This window comes from Daktulosphaira vitifoliae, unplaced genomic scaffold, assembly GCF_025091365.1.
Source record: "Daktulosphaira vitifoliae isolate Bord-2020 unplaced genomic scaffold, ASM2509136v1 Scaffold_5, whole genome shotgun sequence".
Lineage (NCBI taxonomy): Eukaryota > Metazoa > Arthropoda > Insecta > Hemiptera > Phylloxeridae > Daktulosphaira > Daktulosphaira vitifoliae.
The window spans coordinates 31,052,352-31,073,979 of NW_026099576.1; the positions used below are offsets into that span (position 1 = coordinate 31,052,352).

At 24.5% G+C, this 21,628-nt stretch overlaps 2 protein-coding genes across 2 annotated transcripts in view; both read left to right on the forward strand.

Moving 5' to 3' along the window:
* LOC126906922 (calbindin-32) overlaps nt 1-19,112 on the forward strand; it is a 47,993-nt gene extending 28,881 nt beyond the window's left edge. The window contains exons 7-12 of the mRNA XM_050687866.1: nt 12,743-12,826; nt 13,769-13,824; nt 15,537-15,582; nt 16,235-16,291; nt 18,139-18,210; nt 18,873-19,112. Of these exons, the coding sequence (XP_050543823.1) occupies nt 12,743-12,826; nt 13,769-13,824; nt 15,537-15,582; nt 16,235-16,291; nt 18,139-18,210; nt 18,873-19,031 (474 nt within the window). The 3' untranslated portion in view covers nt 19,032-19,112. The remainder of the gene's footprint in view (nt 1-12,742; nt 12,827-13,768; nt 13,825-15,536; nt 15,583-16,234; nt 16,292-18,138; nt 18,211-18,872) is intronic.
* Nucleotides 1-21,628, forward strand: part of LOC126906916 (pre-mRNA-splicing factor RBM22-like) — a 32,348-nt gene that overhangs the window by 297 nt on the left and 10,423 nt on the right. The gene's annotated exons all lie outside the window — the stretch shown is intronic.

Genomic DNA, 21,628 nt, shown 5'->3' on the forward strand with positions numbered 1-21,628 from the left:
CAATCGGTAGGCAAACGTTGATTGATGTTTTCGAAAACTCATTTATTATTGTAAAGGACTTAATTTATTATAAACTCAATTTCAAAATTAAAATTTAATCCTCATATTGTCAAAAAGTACTCTAGCCACGTCAATTAAAATTAAACTGGACTTTCAATGAATTGAGCTATTCTGATGATTGCCTACGTATTAACAAATAGTTACATGACATTAAAAATACAATCATAATTAAAATCAATGGCGTATCTAGGATTTTAGAGCTGACATGAGGATCTTCGAGTAATAGTTAAATATCAAAACTATTTTTAGTGACACTACAAAATTTGAACAGTAAAATTTAACAACAATTTAAAAAAATCATTTACTTTATTTAATTTAAAATGATTAAGAAATAATGGCAAATGAAAATAACTAAATGAATAATAAAAATTATTTTATTTTTATTTAAATTAACAATAGTGTCAATACATGACTAATACATCGATTTTAATTATTAATACGTAAAAAAATCCAATATTATTTATTCATTTTATCGACACCAAATATTGAAAAACCTCTCAATTATAGGAATTTAGAAAAATATCTCAATATTACAATACCGCAAAGAATGGTATTTTTTACATTTTAAAACTGCTATAACTTTTTTTAGAATATTGATCCTGATAAAATTTTAATAGAATATATCAAACACAATAAGCTTTCTTTTGGTATGTTTTTTTAAGAAAACTCATTAAAAAACCTAATTACAGAAAGAGTTTGATGATACCTTCTATGGTGGATTTTTTTTTCACTTAATTTTTGAAAATGTTCCAAAACGAATTGCGTTTTTCTAACCTATTCCAAATTAATGATTTTGATACGTACTACAATATTAAAACTAACATTTTGTCAGATGATTGTAGTACTATAAGAAATCGGTTATCAAAGTAACAAAAAATTACTTTATTTCCAATTAAGTTAGTAATTTAACAACCATTTACTACTTAAGTGAAATATTTAAACAAGGATATTATGAAATTATAAAAATACAAATTAGCGTGAAATTTATCAGGTTCGCATCGAAGCGTTTTTATGATAATGATGTTAATCACTGTCCGATAACATAAATATTTTTTTCAACTATGTAAGGCCCCTAATATATCATGACCCTACTGCACTTGGTTTTAATAATGTATAAGTATATATCCATTAAAAGTATTTTATAATAAATAAAATAAAAATATTTTTTAAAACTTTTAATTTTAAACAACAACTTATAAAAATATAATAAAAACAACATTATATTTATTGAATCCGTTTTAGCACGACTTAATTAATTAAATTTTTTTTTTGACAAAATTAAAGTTATCAGTTAATTTTTTCAGAATATTATAGCACGGTCAAGATTTATGATTTACGATTAACTGCTCAAACTATAGTAGTTTAAATACATGCGATCGGAAATAAGATAATAAGTTTGTAGATTACAATTATCTAAAATTTGTGTTGTGGTTGATAAAAAAAATTAATTTACTAATTGTTACTTTCATTTATCACGCGTGATAAAAAGTATCAAAAATTAGATTAGAGGGATAATTGTCTTACATACCCCTTTAAATGCGCATTTGGTTATGATTCAAAATTAATAATTTCAAATTGAATAAAATGTGAATTTGACAATTTTGAGTGTTTATGAAGTGCATAATGAACTATTGTACAAGAAATTTAACGAACACTTAAAAAACAATTATGTCGGTTGATTAGTATTTTGTAGACTAGCGAAGAGTACTTAATTTCTACTTAATTAAATTTTCGTCTGCTGATTTTAATAATAAAATTGATCACCATATTAAAAACTAATATTTATTAAAGCCTTTCATTGTGCTCGGGTTTATGTTTCACAGTTAAATCTTATTTTAACACAATGCTAAATTTAATTAACTCTTCTATAAATAAGCGTTCTAACAATTAAACATTAATTGATTACAATAGTGGTTATTCGAATAAAACCATAACATACGGTTCAATTGTTTCGTATTATTTTTGTGATTCTATACAAATGAGACACACTGATAATTTAATTTGGTATAATTTTAATAGTAATTATAATTATAATACGATATTACTTTACAAATATAATTTTCTTGAATAGGTAAAATTTTACTAACTATCTGAGCGTATCTTGATGCGGTAATAGTTTATTATTACGATTTCGGGGGTAATTTGGCTAGCAGTAAATTTTTAATGACTCTCATAAACTTGTTTTGTGATATTAAACAACAGGATAGTAAGTACGGATAAAATCCATTCACATACTTACTAACAATACAACATTTGGATGCTAGTTCGCTCTTTTGTTTTGTTACCATACTTGAATGAATATAAGAATGAAACCCACATTGAACATATACAGGGTGTTCAGTAAATAAGGAAACGAATTTCTATTGTACTCATTGTTTGTAACAATTTAACTGTTTCCTAACTTACTGAACACTCTGTATAATTATAAGTCCAACCTATCTCTTTTTATTTGACGTATTCCATTATTGAAAATTGCGGTTTTTAATAATTCTACTTTTATTTTCCACTTCATATTCAGGTAGCAACACTTGCTGTAGTATAACAATTTGTTACTAACTAAAACCAACATTTAGAGAGAAACAAATCTCCTTCGTTGTTACGCCATAAATCTTAGTGATTGGCATATTTTTTTACTCAAACAAACGTACATAAATCTCACCTTATATATTATTTTTCGAAATCCTAAATGGCCAAGATAACTACGTTATTTTAACTGCAAGATGTGTTGTATACATATGAACTCAGTACGCCGGAAGATAAAAGGGCCCTCTGGGACTTGGGTAGCTCGCCAATTCTTATTGTCTACCCCTTATCACTTTTTTTCAACATATCCGATCTTTCTCACAAACCGTCTCTGTCGTGAAAGTATTTTTACGATTTTATTAATAATAATAAAAAAACAAAAACACAGGCCCATTTTGACACCTGACACGGAAAAAAGGTGACCGATGCAAGTTTCTCCATATAGACTTGAGAAAAAATCTCATTCTCACAACCTTTAAATTGAATATTCATGGATAGAGTGACAATCACTGATGTGCATTTCCGCAAACAAAAGCAAAAAGTCTTTATTCAATCGGAAACACTTTCATGAAAAAATAAAAAATACAATATATTTAAGTATACTTATATTTTGTCTAAATATATCAATAAGTACGATAGTAAAAATCATAAACATTAAAATATATTTCCACTGAAATAGTTTGCAAAAACCAATTCAGAATAAAACTTTTGTTTAAAGAAAATTATTAAAATTATTTACAAGTTAGTCTTATATTTTCAATAATCTGTTTGATAATGAAAAATGAGTACTTCAGGCTTGTATGCCAGTAAAGATTCTCATTTATTTCTTTAAATCTTTAATATATCAATTTTAGTGAAGACATGTAATTTTGTAATATTTAAGACAAAAAATGTGTACAGAGTAATTGATTAACTCATACAAAATTTTTAAAAATATAAAACATACTACAGTAAAAATAAATTTAGTCCTATCATCCCCCTATTTTTTTAAAAATAGTATCAATTTAAATTTTTTAAATTGAAACACATACAGAGTGTTTGGTAAGTAAGGAAACATGTCAGTTATTACAACCAACAAGAACAACAGAAACCCATTTCCTTACTTACTGAACACTCTATATATGTGACATTTATAAACCACTCTTCTTCTTCTGTCTTAGTATAAAAGTGCTTTGAACCATGGTTTAAAAGTTGTTATCGACCATTAATTTTCTTTGTTAGATAATTTTCTTATTTTTAAGCTGGTAAAACTTTTTTTTGGAAATTGAGAACATAGGATACTTATAACTTCATGAAAAAATTTAAATATGTTCTACTTTTAAAGATATTGCATGAAATATAGTTAATCAATAACCAAGTATAAAAATATATGATTCCCTCTAGAGCAAGATATTAAAAAAAAAAAAAAGAAAAAATAGAATGATAAATATAGACAGGATGAAGCGACAGATATGCAAAAATATCTTAAACTTAATAAATGGATGGTAGGTAATTTTATGCGTGTATTATTCTGCTTATTCTTGAGAGACAAGAAATTGTTTTTTATGAGACAATAGTGTTGAGACCTATTAATATCCATGAACTAACGACATTTAGATGTTGATACTATGGCTGTTATATATATATAAATAATTACTTCTATTGTGGTTTAGAAGTTTGAGATTAATTTCGATGAGATAATCTAATTAATTCTCATTAGGCAATCTAACCATAATGGCCGTGACTAGATCTGTTTAGAAAACGAATTTACGGACATATTGAATGCTAGAGGATTTATATATCATAGTCAGATGTAGTAAATGTTATTTGGATAAAATGGAAACAGAACTGCTGTTTTTGATAACAAATTTTTGAACGTAAAACTTGAAATTGTTTATCATTTTTATACAGCATTCAATACACTTTTATGTAAAATATGTCATTTTATGTAATTGCATTACTGTTAATAATACATGCACAATTGTGGGGATTCGAATTGTCGATTATTTACGCAGCTACAAATTTGATATTGTATATATTTCATATATTAAGGGTTAGTGCATGTATTAGCTTTTCATTCATATTAATTCATAAAAGCATTTAAAATGCCAGTTTAAACATTTATATAGGTCAATATTTTGTGACATTTGAAATAATAATATGTTTAATGAGAAAAATTTGTTTACATACACACAGATAAGACTTGGTCCGATTTGCATAAAATTTAATATTTTATTGTTTATGATTTTATTTTTTACAAAATTGTAGTTTCACCATTCTAATCTGTAATTTATATATTTCTACATATTTTTAAATACTTTTTTGCCTTTTTATTCATATATATAAGAACTTTTAAGCTCACGAAGTTAATCATAATTTATTACAAATCTACCCTAGGTACGAGACACATTTGAATGTTCATGGGTAAAGTTGAAATGTTTCATTAATATAACAGAAATAGTTAAAACAAAATTAAATTTAAATTATTTTAAATTAAGTAGATATAAAGATCGAAAAAAAATGATTAAAAACTAAAAAAATTCAAATTCAAATCTATCCCAATCCTTTCTATATTTTTTTCAGAAAATATTATTTTCAAAATAATATTTGTTACATGTTATGACACCAATATCTCGGATGACAATTGTTGATATTCATAATTTAAAGAATTTTTTTTTATTTTTATTATGTATGAAATCGCCAATGTTTTGTAATCATTTCATTATATTTTAGTTTTTTTTTTCAGATCCGTTTGAATTGAATTATTTCATTAACTATGCATTTGACTTTATCTTCTAATTAGTTTTACCGCCTCTCTTTCTATATTTTTTTCAGGAAACTTTTATGTTTTGATTTGTCCTATCATCTTGTTTCTTCTAGATTTAATAGTGTTCTATAACAGTCGTTTTTCTTTTTTTTTATCTTGTACNCTTGTTTCTTCTAGATTTAATAGTGTTCTATAACAGTCGTTTTTCTTTTTTTTTATCTTGTACCTCTTCACTCGTTATTCTCTTGCACATTAGGTTAGATTAAAAAAATAAAAAATGGAGTAAAATTTATAAACACCAAATTTTAGTAGAAAATTATGTTCAAAACATCAATTATAGTATTTTTGAAATCTATAAATAGAATTTTGCAATATATTTTTAAATGTTAGAGAGTTTAGTGGTACTTAAGTTCCCCTTAACTAAAACTAAAAGTAAAATTCAAATTTTCAAATAATATTTTAAATTATATGTTGTAGAGGTTTAATGTTTAAATAGAATAACAAGGATTTTTGAGTTTATCTTAAAATTATAAATAACTTGATTTATACCATAATATATATATATTGAAATTATGAAAAAGTCTTAAATAACCTTAAGTAAAGTCTATAAACTAGTCTTTGTTTTTTATTATTATTTTATAGTATACAGTTGAATCAATATTATAGACTATTTTTATGAAATAATTTAAGTTTTAATGATAATTGATAGTGTTATATGTTTTCTTTTAAGAACAGTAAATTTATAAAGTGCAAGTTTAATTGGCTCATTGTAAGTGCATATATTCCGAGTTTCACATGTAAATTCACAAAATAGTTTTTATAAACAAAAACTCACTATATGACATTCAGCTGAAATTAAAACTTATAAATCTCCCTTCATTTGGAACCTTATTCAGTTATGATTCTCCAAATTGGGTTAATTTTGTAATATTTATAATAATAGGACAAGCTAAAAAGTATTGTAGCCATTTTTATCTTATTTTACAGAGTTAATATAAAAACCGACATTTTATTTAACATAATACAAAATATATTTTTCAAACGATATTTTTGTTGACAATTGTTAAAATGAATCAATTCTGATTATAATTGAATTTTGCACTCATTTCAACATTAGATTTGATATTTAAATTGATATTGTCAATATGAAAATAACACTTCTTTTTTGTCATTAATTATTTTACGATTTCAAAATGAGAATTCATTTTTATTTAAATAATGTATCAAAAAATACAAATAAATCAAGAAAACAATTATGAAAAACAGAATTATAAAAAATGTATATTAAAAATGTCAGAGTAAAAAGTGTAAAGGGTTGCAATGTTTTCCTATTTTAATATCTTTTTTTCATGGAAGTGAAGTTCTTGTCTTGTTATACAGTTTTTGATAATTGTTTAACTTATTTTTCATTGATTCAGATTCCAAAACTATACATCTACACTTAATTAATTAAAATCTTTTTATTTATTTTATTTCGAGTACTTTCTTTGAAATTTATTATTGTTGAACAAAAGTTTACAAAATTTAATATTTATATTAAAAAGAAAACACTTGAAAAATCCAATAAATTTTTTTTTAATAAATGAATAACATTTAATCTGATAGCGAGAAAGTTTCAACTTGTTCTCGTTCAAACAATAGTTATCTAAGTTGAATAAAAACTACAGAAAACTTTTTTTTTTAATACTGTAGACTAACTAAATTTGTAATTTTTGTAATTTATAACCAACCAATAAGTTTTAATGGTTTATCTCTGTTTAAGTATTAAAATCAGTAATGATAAATTTAAATAAGCAAACACGCCTATTTAACGTAATTGCAAAGAATCGGTACACTTTTCCTGTTTTATTAAATTTTACTAGATTTTACTGTCAAATAGTTTCATTCTCATAATACAATAAACTTTAAGAAGTCCTATATAGAGTATTCAGAAAGTAAGGAAACATGTCAATTGTTACCAACAATGAGAACAATAGAAACCAATTTCCCTCCTTACTAAATACTCTGTATAATATATTTTAGTAAAAAATTATAAACAGTATTTCTATACTCTGACTATTGCTAATATATCTAAATTACCCTTCAAGTTTTGCTGACACTTAATTAACTCAAACATATTACTGGATACATGCTTAAAACCTTTAACTATATACAACGTTCAGTTTATGTCTCATGTACAGTTTATATATCACAACAGTAAAATGTGATAGTTAATCTTGTTTTAAAGACATCACAATAGTTTTACATATATATATAGCATCTATAAATGTATGACTGTTAGCTTAATCTTAGTTTAACAAAATAGTATATAAAACTTAAAATGAGTAGAAAATACTGGAGTGAGATAAAAGGGTCGATTGAGGTTTCATGACCGGAATAACCAAAAAATACATTTTCCAGAGAAATAAGTTAATTATTGTATTTTAAATTATTATATTTGTATGCTCTCTTTAGAATATTTTAAATACAAAATTTATTAAAAATTATAATTTTATTAAACAACCCACCGACAATTTATAAGTGTTTATTTCTTATAAAATAAACTAGAATGAATTATATTATATAAATATCCGTTTATATTGAATAATATGAATAATTCATTAATAAATAAACATATAATAATGGTATTAACATAAGTTAAGTTAGTAGTAATACATGAGAGATGAACCTAAAAAATATATACATAAATCATTCAAATAGCAAAGTGGGTACAGTTCGTAATGTATTATATTTATAATGCATACATTGCCAGCACTGCATACTCACTCTTTGTACTGAAATGCTTGTAACCTAATATACTTATTCTGATGTTATTTAGAATAAAACTTCCATCGAAATTAAAACTCACATTACTTATAAGTTCTATTTTGATGGGAACTATCAAAAGAGCTAAAAAAATGATTATTTGAAATTTACAAAAATTAATAAATAAAAATGTTTTCTATCTCGGGTTAAAATGAGGTATTATTTAAGATGCTAAAAGAAACAAGTCCAATCCCGTAAATAAAATATTTTATAGAAATAAAAAAATGTAATTACATTAATGTAATATAGATAAACTAGTATAAGGTGCATGTACAATTGACAATGTACATATGCATATTTAGCAGTAAAATTTATTTTTAGTTGAATTCCGAATTGTTTGAAGTTTTTTATTGTATGAGTGTAACTATCATATATTTAATTTTAAAATTTTTATATCCCTTTCGCATTATGAGTTCTTTGAAGTTGTTAATACGTTGTCATAGCTGCAATCTTTCTTGTCAGAATTAAACAATACATATAAAAATTAGCAATCCCTTAGCTATGATTGCATCGATAAACGTAAATATGTGTATATTCTTAAATAATTCAAGTGATTTAATGTTTTAATTAATTAAAACCCTCCGTTCTTTACTTTTCATTTTCTTACTCAAGCATTTTAAAAGTATTTTTTAACGGTATAATATTCTACATTTTATATTATAATAAATGAAAAATATTTAATAATGTCAATGCTAATAATGTTAAGGGACATATTTGTTGGTTGAATTATGTACAAGAATTAATATTTTATTTAAACCCAATAAACGCAGTCTTCATCCCTGAAAATTATTCTACTTCCGAGATAATAATTTATTTAATTTAATATGTGGTGTAGTATGTGTCCACATCTATTCGAAAGGTTTATAGAAAATTCTACATAGTTTTATAGTCTCTGTTTGTTCAAGTGTTGACCGACCTAAAAACATTTAATTGCAAAACATCCTACACAAAATATTCTTGTACTAATAATTCAACACAGGATTTTTAACAATTTTGTTTTATTATAATAAAGTATTTGCATTTGAAAAGAATTCGCATATTTTTTTTACTAACCAGCAAAGACAATATTTTTTTCAGATCAAGTGCCTTGACCCGAATCTCTTTTTTCTATCATTTTCAACTAGTAAAACTTGTAAGAAAAATGTTTTGTAAAAATAACAATAAATAATTCTTAAAAAAATAAAAGTAAACACCATATTTACAACGAAATGTGCGTGTTTCGCATTCAAAAATGTAAGAAAACACTGATGATTTTTTTTTTTTATTTTGTTCATAAAAACACGCATACAATAATATTCATATATTTAATGCATAAGTCTATTAAAAAAAACATAATTATTTCTAAAAAAAGGCAAAAAATTACTACTTTAAAATTTCGAAAAAGTTTTATTTTTTTCTTATAAAAGAATTAATCATTTTCACATTATTAATATACATTATATATACATATTATGTTGATTTTTGGTAAGGTGAAATGTTTTTAATAATTCAGTCCCCACTAAGACTAAAATAATAGCAAAAAAACAGCGAATTTTAAAAATAAGTGCTTTATTTCGAAACATTAAAATTTCGCATTTTCCTAATGGAATTCGACCATTATAAGCCTAATAGAATAGATTGTTTTCTTAAATTAAGTCAAGAAGTTTTCTAAATACAATAATGAAAAAAAGAAATTCAATGAAACTTTATAAATTTATATACTATAAACATAATTATTCAAATTTATACGAACAGTTTTTTGTATGAATGATTTCAACGATTTGTATAATTCGACGTAGACGTGCACTGGTGCGAGTAACTGAGATTGCCAACAATATATCTTTATTATTCATCAATTACTGATGCTATTTAAATAACGTATTATAATTTAAACGCAGAGGTTGAAATGACTATTGAGATTATTTGGCTAAATTGTAACCCACGACCTAATTACCTGCAATATTATCTTTTGCAGCAAAACACATATCTCTTTACTCAATATAAACGTTGTATAATCTATTGTTTTTCGAGGATTATTAACCGCTCTTGTCAAACATTATTATCTGTGTTTATGGATAGCCGTTAATTACAAAATTAACTTCTATATCTGTATTAGTTTTGACAAATTGCGACTATTTTGCGCACACCGTGTACTTAATTTGTTAGTGGGCTAGAAAACTATCGACAATCTAACTGATGAGTTCTATTTACAAACATTAAGTATATACAGTGTATATAGAAACAAACAGTTGACTGTGTCATTCATTAACTTCATTTAAGAGGCGATTGATTAATCAATCTCATACAGTATCTTCAAAATTAAAAAAAAATTATTAATGTTTATTTTAAAAATTTATAGTTTTTTTACAATAGAAGAGCTTAATTTTATTTATTTTTAACTAGTTATAGTATAGTTTTTGTGGAGAAAAAATGATATAATAATATGTACTTTTGGATATAGTATGTAAAGCATAGTGAATAAATCACACGGTACAGATAGGACCCAGTAGTTTTATGTACATATAAAATAAAAAATTTTGATCGAGAATAGTATAGAAAAAATAATGGCGAAACCACCTTAAAATATCAGTTGGTTAATAAAATTTAACGATCAGTATAATGAACAGTACGAGTAAAAAGTTTTATATCATTGATATTTTACAAGCTTTCTTTAATCATATAATTAAATACAGTAAATTTAATGTTTTAAATTACCGTTAAAATAGTATATTAAATCAAGGAAATTGGATAAATAGGAAAAGTCATTATAATATCTATACGAACAATTTTCGTTTATTGAAATTCAGAGTATTATAAATAAATTATTTGAATTATAGTAAAAAAGTTCTTTAGCAATTCATGATATTTAAGAACTTCAAAAGTGACGCATATAAAGCGTATAAAAGAGTTTAAATTCTCATAACATTCTATCAACTGTAAAAAACTTGAGAACTTGAAAAAAAATAGTTGAACTACTTCCTACTGTTCATACAGTTGTAACAAATGTCTTCTTTTTATAGGTCAAGAATACCCACTTTTTTGTTATCGATATAGTAAGTGTTAATTAAACACTAATAGTCATGCTTGTTTTGCTTCAGTTCATTCAATAATTAAATTCTATTTATAAAAATATAAAGAAACATTAACATTTACAACCATCATCGAATAATAAATATCACAATTAAAAAGAATTACAATTATTTTGTAATAACTTAGAAGTTATCTAGTATAAACATTACTAATTTTGCTTTCTTTAACTTTGTATAAATACCTTACAATTAATTTTATGCTGACAAAAGATTTAAATATCTTACCAACCGTATTTCGAGAAAATAAAAAAAATATCCAAGATAGTTAAAGTTTATAAGAAATCTTATTACTAATCAGTCACAAAACTATTAATAAAAAAATAACATTAAATAAACTCCAAACGTCACAAAAAATAAGGTATATATTATTTTTGTTAGTAATGTATACAATACATTATTAAACATTATAAACATCTTTTTAATATTTTAAATTGTATATATTGTTTTTTGAATATAAAATGTACTTGGAAATTTTTCACAGATATTTTTTAACTAATTTTATTTATAAACCATTGTCTGATATATTACAATAACTTTACAAAAATAAAAATCTAAAAAGTAATTAGCTAAACCACTAACACTTACATATTTGCCAATATTTCCTATTATATCTTAAGTTTTTTCTAAAAATTTTCTACGTCTCATCAAATTTATTGACAAAAAACACTCAATATTTTCAACTAATGAAGACATCAAGAATCCTCATCATTTGAAATGTCCGCATTTGAATCGTTTTACGCAATGCTTAGTTGTAACCATATCTTAGTTAAGTGCGCTGATGGCTTGTCAGAGTTATTTTTCAAACACTAAAAAATATATACATATAAGTAGTTGCTAAGTAAAAGTATAAGAACTCTTTACTACTAATATTGTAAGCCATATCTCTGGTCATTACAATATTAAATTGTCACTCAAAAAAATTTTTTGTATAATAAAAAGTTTTGAAGTTATCAAACTATAAACTCTTTCTTTTTTTTATATAACTTTTAGAATGGATAATTTTTAATTTAAATTATTACTTATGTTATTTTTTGTATCATTGACATTCTAAAATTATTTTTATTTTATTTAACTTAATGTTGCATAAGTTATATCCTAACAACTAAATTTAATATAATGCAAATACTGTACAATTTTAGACTTGCAAATAATGTAACATTGTATTATTGATATTATAACTAATGGCCTTTGCTGTCGAAGTCGTAAGATCAATAAAAAATCATATAAATAAATTTGTATCCACTATTTATGTAAATAATAAAAGTTTCTATTTTAAAGCAATAATAATTTTTCATATACCATAAAACTGTATTTTATATTGGCTAACGCATAAAGAGTGAATAAAGATTAAAGCTTTCTATAAGTCTTTCTGACTTCTTTTTTTGTTTTAAATATTACAATTAACGAGGATGTGATAGATAAGGTGGAAAGTTTTAAATATTTAGGATAATTTGCACAAAATAACGGCGGTATTGTAATATTAAACTAATCATAATTTTTAGTTTCATCTACTTAATTTTTAATCTACTTTATGTTTCAGAATTTCTTAAGAGATTTACTAAAAGAAGCAAAAAAAATAAATGATGTGTCCGAAGATAAACTCATCGAGTACACTGATACAATGGTATTATAATTTGAATAATTAAATCATATATATTATATAGTATATCTATATATCTTTGTTAACATTGATATATCTAACGTTAATATATTTAATATACNCAAGGATACTCGCCTATATATTACTATGGTTCGAAAGATTTACACCCTGTATAATATAATTATTAAAACGTGAATTTCTTTTCCAAGTCACAAAAGAGCTATAATTTCTATAATAATTAGTACGACCGCATCCAGAATATTTTTTCGGTAGGGGTACAAAATATGTTGGGTTGGGTTTATATATATAAATATATATTTTATTGTTATAACTTAGCTTTTGAATAATTTAGGGTAGAGCCACAATGCGATGGCGTGAGACAGTGTAGACCACTTAAAGGAATGCCTAACAGCAGTTTCATAATTAATGACAGTTAGAATAAAAAAAATATATATATATATATATTTTTTTTTTAAATTTTGGGTTTTAAACCTTGTAATATCCTTGGAATAAGACCATGATTTTAGCAAAATGATTGCATTGTTTCTAAATTACATATACGTGACTTTTTAGTATGTTTTATGGCTTTTGAATAATTGTTGTTTAATGAAATGAAATTATTTATATAAAATCGATTTAAACTGAATTACTTATCAAGAGATGACATTTTTACATCATAAAATATTTTGTTTGGAAAATTTAAATATTAATTAGTTTTTTGTAAAATTAATTTTAACCGAAAATTGTTTATTGTCCTATCCTCATCTAATATTTTATTTAATACAAGTAAATTTTATCTTAAATTATATAGACCTTTGGTCTCAAAAGCTAAAGATAAGTTTTACTGTAATGAAAAATGGAAAATTTAAGTTTGGTTTTTATATATCTATTTATTTTATAACTAAGAGTATTTATAAGTAAAGTATCATCTGCAAAAAAGCTTTGAAGAAGTGTCTATTTTTTTAGCTGCAAGTTTTCGATGCCAATAAAGATGGTAAATTGCAACTATCTGAAATGGCTAAGTGAGTATTTTTTAAATTATTTTTATAATAATTATGATAAACTAGACTTTAATGTTTTTGAAATTTCGAGTACGTTTATTCAAATCTTACCGAACTGTATTTAATCAAATTAACTGTTCATATTAGCTAATAAATATTACATTATAATTTTATTTAATATACAAATCATAAAAATTTTGTGCCCATAAATTTATTGAGATCTTTAAACTGTCGGATAAATTAAATTTTTTTTAGTATAGAAACTTTACCGGAAATGTTATTATTTACTTTTACGACTTCCACAAAGCCAAGTTAAAACAAGAACACTAATTATATTTTTGGAAAATCGAATCAAATTAACTTACATCTACAACACAGTAAATAACACAGAAAAATAACACAGTAAATATTTTGTATATTAATATTTACTTTATATTAAAAATCATTAAATACACTTCTATAAAGTAAATTAGCCTTGGCTACAAAATTTATGTTAGCATTGCAACTCGCTATTAATGATTTAATCAGTGGCATATCCAAAGTAATGGTTAAAAAGTTCAACCCCCTCCTGAAAGAAAAATGCTGGATACGCCACTGGAGATTGTGTTGTTTTAACGTCTAAATTAGTGCTGAGCACCACATCCGGATCAATCCGTATCCGGATTACCGATCCGGATCGATCCGGATTGAAACAAAAGTGACAATCCGTTCAATCCGGATTAAAGTATCCAATCCGGTTTAATGTAAACAAATCTTCATGGGTTATTCTAATATAGCGAGAATTGTTATTGTTCAGAAGTGCTATTAATAAATGGGAGCTATTGGAGCAGTTAGTTAAAGTGCTCAGCCTTTCGATCTTGTTACTAAAGTCTTATCATCTGCAACAACTCCAACAATATCAACTGTACATCCAATTTTAAAAAGTATTGTCCAACACTATTTGACTCCCAACGAATCTGACCAACATAAAATTAAAATATTTAAAGAAACATTGTCCCAAGAGTTCGAAGTAAGATTTTTTAGTCAAATGCACAATGATTCTAAATTTCTTCTAAATATTGCTTCATTTTTAGACCCACGTTATAAAAATTTTTTTGATGACGATAGTGATACTTTAATTACCTTAAAAGATTTTATTATGCATCATTTAAATTATGAAGATTCTTCAATTGATGATACTACCAATCAGCCAAACCCTGTAGTATCTGCTTTAGATATTTTATTTCCCCAAAATCATAATGGTGAAGATATAATTGAACAAAATGAGCTCGACAAATACTTAAAAGAAAACTGTATTAACAAGAATGCCTGTCCATTAACATGGTGGGCTGAAAATGACAAGAAATATCCAGTGATATCAAAACTTGCTAAAAAATATTTATGTATCCCGTCAACATCTACGCTCTCAGAGAGAGTTTTTTCTACAGCGGGGAATATTATAACTTCTAAAAGAAATTGTCTGGCTGGTGAAACAGCCAAATGGTTAATATTTCTTTCACATAATGCTAAATTACAATAATTATAAATTAGCATTATGTGAAAGAAATATTAACAATTTTGGTTAAAAATTTTCAAAACTAAAAAAACAATATACTACTTATTTCCGAAATCCGAGTCAACGGATTGAATCCGAAATCCGGATTAAATAATTGTAATCCGTAATCCGGATTGGTCAATATAATGCTCAGCACTAGTCTAAATGGTAATACTAATATTTTATTTTCCGTTGTTAGATTGCTACCAGTCAAAGAAAACTTTTTATGCCGTCAAGTGTTCAAAGTAAGTATTATTCGCATGCATATTAAACAAAATGTAGTCTTTGCGTGTTAGACAATAAATATTCTAAAAATAAATTAAAGAAAAACGGCAATTACACGAACAACTCCGCTTAAGACAATCACACAAATACGATTGTGTTGAAATGACTTGACATTCACTCGAAGTACTGTCGATATGATGTTTCCCTTTACATTTCTTCAAAGCCACTTAATATTGGCACTCGTCATGTATGTTGTACATAAAAGAAACCAACAGGGTCCATTTAGGGAACTTTATTATTCTTATTTCAACAAAAACACAATTAAGTCGAAGGTCGGTAAAAATGTTTGCAACACTATTCACAATTTTATTACTTTCCGGTCTGAGTCCTCACTTATAGCAGTACACAATAAATAACGGGTTAAGCTAAATAATGCGTAATGAAAAGTGTTACTGTAATAAAGAATACCTAAACAGGAACACCTTAAATATTATAACAGGAAGGTATCTTCTTTGCATTTCGTGTTATGATGTTCTTTTAAAACATTATTTTTAACTATTATTAAAAAGCCACAAACGCTTAACATGATTGATGAAAGAAAATATTTCGGTTTCAGTTGTACTTTTGTTTTTTATTATAACTAAATTTTTATTCTTGCTGTGTATTTTTCAGGGAGCGACAAAACTTACAAAAGACGATATTGAACGAGTTTTTTCGTTGTACGATAGAGTAAGTGCATTGAAATTTATGTTTTATCTTAAAAATCCCAATAAGTATTAATAGTTATTGTATATTAATATACTTCATTCCAACAAATGTAAACTGGAAAAATTCAATGTTCGTTTTAAAAATAATTTTTTGTTATATCGAATAAAATAATAAAAATGATTTAAAGGTTTCTACAACCATAACTTTAGCGGAAAATCGTTACAATAACACACAAGAGTCATAAACAACAGAATATATATATAATATTTTATGATATAAAATCATTTATGATCGTTGAACTGTGCAATAAGTTTGGATGATTACCAAATATTGAATAATTTATTATACAAGAATGCAAAGGTGGGCATAAGCTTGTTAAAAAATTGATTTTTTTTTAATTTTAAAATTTAAGTAGTTTAATTTTTGTTGAAATAACTTACTATTTTCATTTAATTAGATAAAGGCATCAAACTTAAATTAACAATATCATAGAAATCTTTGTTTAAAATGTAAATAACTTAATAAATATTATAATCTGATTTATGTTTCTCGGTTAATAACTATTGTACTTAGATATATTAGCATAATATATGCATAACATTGATATATCGTCGCTAGTATAGTAATAGCGCTTATCTCGAAAATTGATAAAATGAGATTATTATCGATAATGATTTGTTACTAGATATTTTAGCTTCGATTCGAAGCTGAGAAGATATTGGTTTTACTAAGATGTTTATTTACTTTTTAGCTTCGATGCGAAGCTGAGAAGGTATTGGTTTTACTAAGATGTGTTTTTTTTTTTTTTTGTGTCTGTTACCACTTTTTCTCAGCTCTCACCGAACCGATTTCTTTCAATGATACGTCAAAAGATCACAAATCGTATCTAGTCGAAGACATTATCCTTAAAAATTGAAAAAAATTCCCTCGTTCCCCGTAAACGGGGAAAATCCCCCAAAAAATTACAAATTTAAAAATCGCTAATTTTCGAATTTTTTTCAATTTTTTTTACTTAAAAGTGCCATAACTTTTTCAAAAATGAACATATCAATATAATTCTTTTTTATATAGATGCATAATATCATTAACTTTCATTTGGTATATTTTTTTCATAAATTTAACCCTTAACCTGCCCACAAGGGGGGATTTATTATTTATATGTTATATATTTATGATATGTTAGAACAAATTTATGTCAAATAAACAAATTAATATTCTAATCAACAAAGTAAATTTGAATATATATTAATATGTAATTTGATACCTCTATGAATGTGCTAAATAGAGTCTCTAAAAAATGTTATTTGTTATTTCTATAAAAGTACTATTTGGTATCCCTATTAGAAATTCAATATAGTATCTCATTAAATAAGCCAACAGGTGTCTCTATCAAATTGCAAATGGGTATCTTTATAAATGAGCAAGTTGGGATAAAAGTACTTAATGGTATCGTTTTCAAAAGTGCAAATTGAAATTTTTATTAATTTACAAATTAGCATCTTTATAATTGAGCAAAATGGGAAGTTTGGCAATACAAATTTCAACTCTATCAATAATGCAAAATGATACCTCTATAAGAATGCGAAATAGGATCTTCTTTAAAATTATTTATTATATAAATCAATAGTTAATTCCAAACATTATTTATTCAGTGTGATGTTAATTATGCATTTAACAATTTATTGACCTAGATTCCAAAAGATTTCTAAAATTATAATTTAACTGATAAATTTTTTAACTATGGAATTATACGTATGTACGTATGTTTCCATGAAAAAGTTGCTTAAACGATTATTAATAATTAAATTATTAATATTTAATATATAAATAATTAATTTATTAATATTAACATAACATTGTATTTTTAGGATAATAATGGTACAATCGAAAATGAAGAACTTCGTGGATTTTTAAAGGATCTTCTTGAATTGGTTAAAAAGGTATGAAATCATTTTAAAATAACATTATTTTTACTTTTAGAAAAAATTATTGTAAAGCATTAGTTTGAAATTCCATCATTCATCTTACCTATTAAATAAAAGAATTAAGAATATATTTGTCAAGTGAAGTAAAAAATAATTGTATTATGCTTATTTAAAAAAATTATAACCTATTTTAAAATCAAGGAAAACTTCTTAGGCTATAACTATGACTAGTTTTATCATTATTATTTAATAACTACACATAAATAAAAGAAGATTATTACCATATTATAAAAAAAATAATTCTTAATCATTTAGTAAATATATGACTAATTGAGATGAATAATATAGATAATTTTGATTAAACATTAAAAATGTAAAAAATATTTGAAAACTAATAGGCTGATACAACTGGAAATAATGATAATTTAAACTATAATGTTAAATAAGGCAAAATAACTATTACTGATATTCAAAACTTTAATTGAAAACAATTTACACAGTTTTAGTCGGTGAAGTGAATCTAAAGATTACACAAAGTTTACTATATAAGTGCTTTACTGGGTATCCACCCTTTTTGATCACTTTAGTAATAACTATATTAAGAATGTATCATGACTTAAGATTAGCAATACATTTTGAGAAGATATATTATATCCTATATTATTTTGTTTATTCAGGATTATGATGCGGACGACTTGCAAGACTTCGAAGAAACAATATTAAGAGGAGTCGATTACAATGAAGATGGCAAAATAAATCGAAAAGAGTTAACTATGATACTATTGGCACTCGCTAAACACAACCAGGAAGAAGATTCTGCAGCTAAAAAAGCATAATTTTGTTCGTAATATAAACTTAAAGCATAAAACTACATGCACAAAAATATATGTCTTTCCATTTATGGCCTGAGGCTTGTACGCATTTGTTGTTATTTTGATATTAATTATTATCATTATTACTATTACTATCTTAAATTAAGAATTATTCATTGTTGTATTATAATAGTATAATATATATTAGGTACTATTAATGAAGAACATCGGGTGTACGCGTTACATTTAGTGCGTTTAGTGTAATTTTAAGCATTTTAACGATTTAATTTGTTCCTCTCGTACTTTTTCGTTATAAAAAGTATATTAATATTATTTTTATTAGGGCATACCTATGATCTCTCATTCTTTTTTCGTTCTCTTTGCACTACTTGGCACTTTTATCTATAAATCTAGGAAACATTCAGTATTTGGATTGAAGAAAATTCATTTTCATTTCTTATATTACGTATCTAGCAGTCTTCTATTTACCTTAAATATGACATAAGATTTAAAAATATTATATTATGACTATCCATAGTTTTTTATTTATTTATTGGTATAGTTTAACAATATTTTTAGCAAGTAGTGTATAGTTTAACGAAAAGCACTTGAATTTTTAGACATAATAACATTTGTTGTTATTATAAAAAATGTACGTTGTATGTACGAAATATAATCCTACGTAAATTAACTTTTAACTTAAATTGTGTATGTTATTGTTGTTGACTACCTATTTAATCTAATAATAAGCTATTATTAGCTTTTATTAATATCACTACGTTATTAAAATTAATTCTTTGAACATTATTATTCAGAAAAAATGGATGATTTATATAGTAACAGCTTTAATAAAAACAAAATGCGAAATGAAAAATAAAAAATTCAAATGATAAATTTCTTTAAGTACTAAAAGTATTCGAATTTTATTAAGTATATTTAATAAATTCAATACCAAACCTTTTCTATGTAATTAATTTATTATGTTTTAGCAAACATCGAAATTTTAATGTCAAAACCCTGAAACCCTCTGGTTGCCTATTAAAGCACATCATAATCAGTTATTAGTTATGCAATAAAACCATTATTTATGCGTAAAAATTTTAGTCGGCATTTGAGGTGAATTCATAGGGGAGTTTAGAGGGATGTCATATCTTCTAAATGTTTATAAAAGTTATTAGTATTAAAACAAATTGAGAAACTTTTTACTCATTAAGGCCCTAGTCCAGTGGAGTACATTCAACATTTTATCTGGGGAGGGATATAAAAAATAATTCAAGTTTAACACTTTCTTATTTTTTTCTTAAGTTTTAATTACTACTTTTTCCATAATTTCAAACTACGTATTTAATTATTGATTACTATATTAATTAAAAATGTGTAAATTTTTATCATAATCATAATCTTTAACATTGGCAGATAGTTGTTATTAAATGTGAAAATAATAAAAATAAATGTAATAATAATTCCTGAACATTAACAAAAATTAGCCATAATAATTAGATGACAATAATAATATATTATTGAATATAATGTTTGTATAGGGCAATTATAATATCATAATCGTTGATAAATAATTGTTATACTTCATTTCTGGGTATACATTAAATGTCATAAATAGGTAATATTTATATATCTAGTGTCATCACTTTACTTAAGAATAGTCAAGTCTATGAAATTAATGTGAATTTATATACAAGACAAACTTTACTACTACCTCACCGTGCGATTCAAATCCCGGGACACTTTCATATGGTTGATAACGTGATGTGCGGCTGAAGGAAACACGGTACCGTGTCAAACCCTTATGAACAATTCATATTTAACAAAACACTTAGTAATTAATATTTTTTATAAATTAGTGTTATTCTATAAAAACACCTAATTATATTAAATATATGACTATTTAAATACTAAAATTTAAGATCGTAATAATCAATCATGGAATACTAAAAAAAACCATTAAAAAAAATTTGTTTCAAGAAGGTTGTTGGACCACGAACCCTCCTCGTTTGTACGCCACTGATTAGTCTGCAAATTTATGGACAACAGTTCAAAATTCACTTCACGTTCACCCATTAAAAATTATTTCTAGGAAAGCTCCTGGATAGTAAATTTCAGTTATTATTTGTATCTTTTACAAATTTGATTATAACACAATATGACAAATTTTAGTGTTGTCCATAGAAACGTGTTTTATATAATGAAAAAAATATATACTACTTGTTATGAGCATAAAATGAAATTACACTTTTAACTAATTAGATCAAACTGACAAAATATGTCAGTTCATATTCATTGAAATATTATTTATTAGCCAATATTATGAATAGTATTTTATTGAAAACCTGTGCGGTTAATTTTGATTGGCTCATTCAAAATTGTTAAAAATATATGAAAAAACAAATCTGTTTGATACATAAGTAAATAGTTAAAAATGTTTAACATGTCCCATAAAATCAAAGTAAATTTTGATTTTTTTGTGAAATAAACACGTGTAACAATGTAACAACCCCTTTTACACAAATAATAGTTATACAGGGTTATTTTTTAGCTTCGATGCGAAGCTGAGAAGGTATTAATTTTACTATGATGTGTTTTTTTTTTTATTTTTTTTTTTTTTT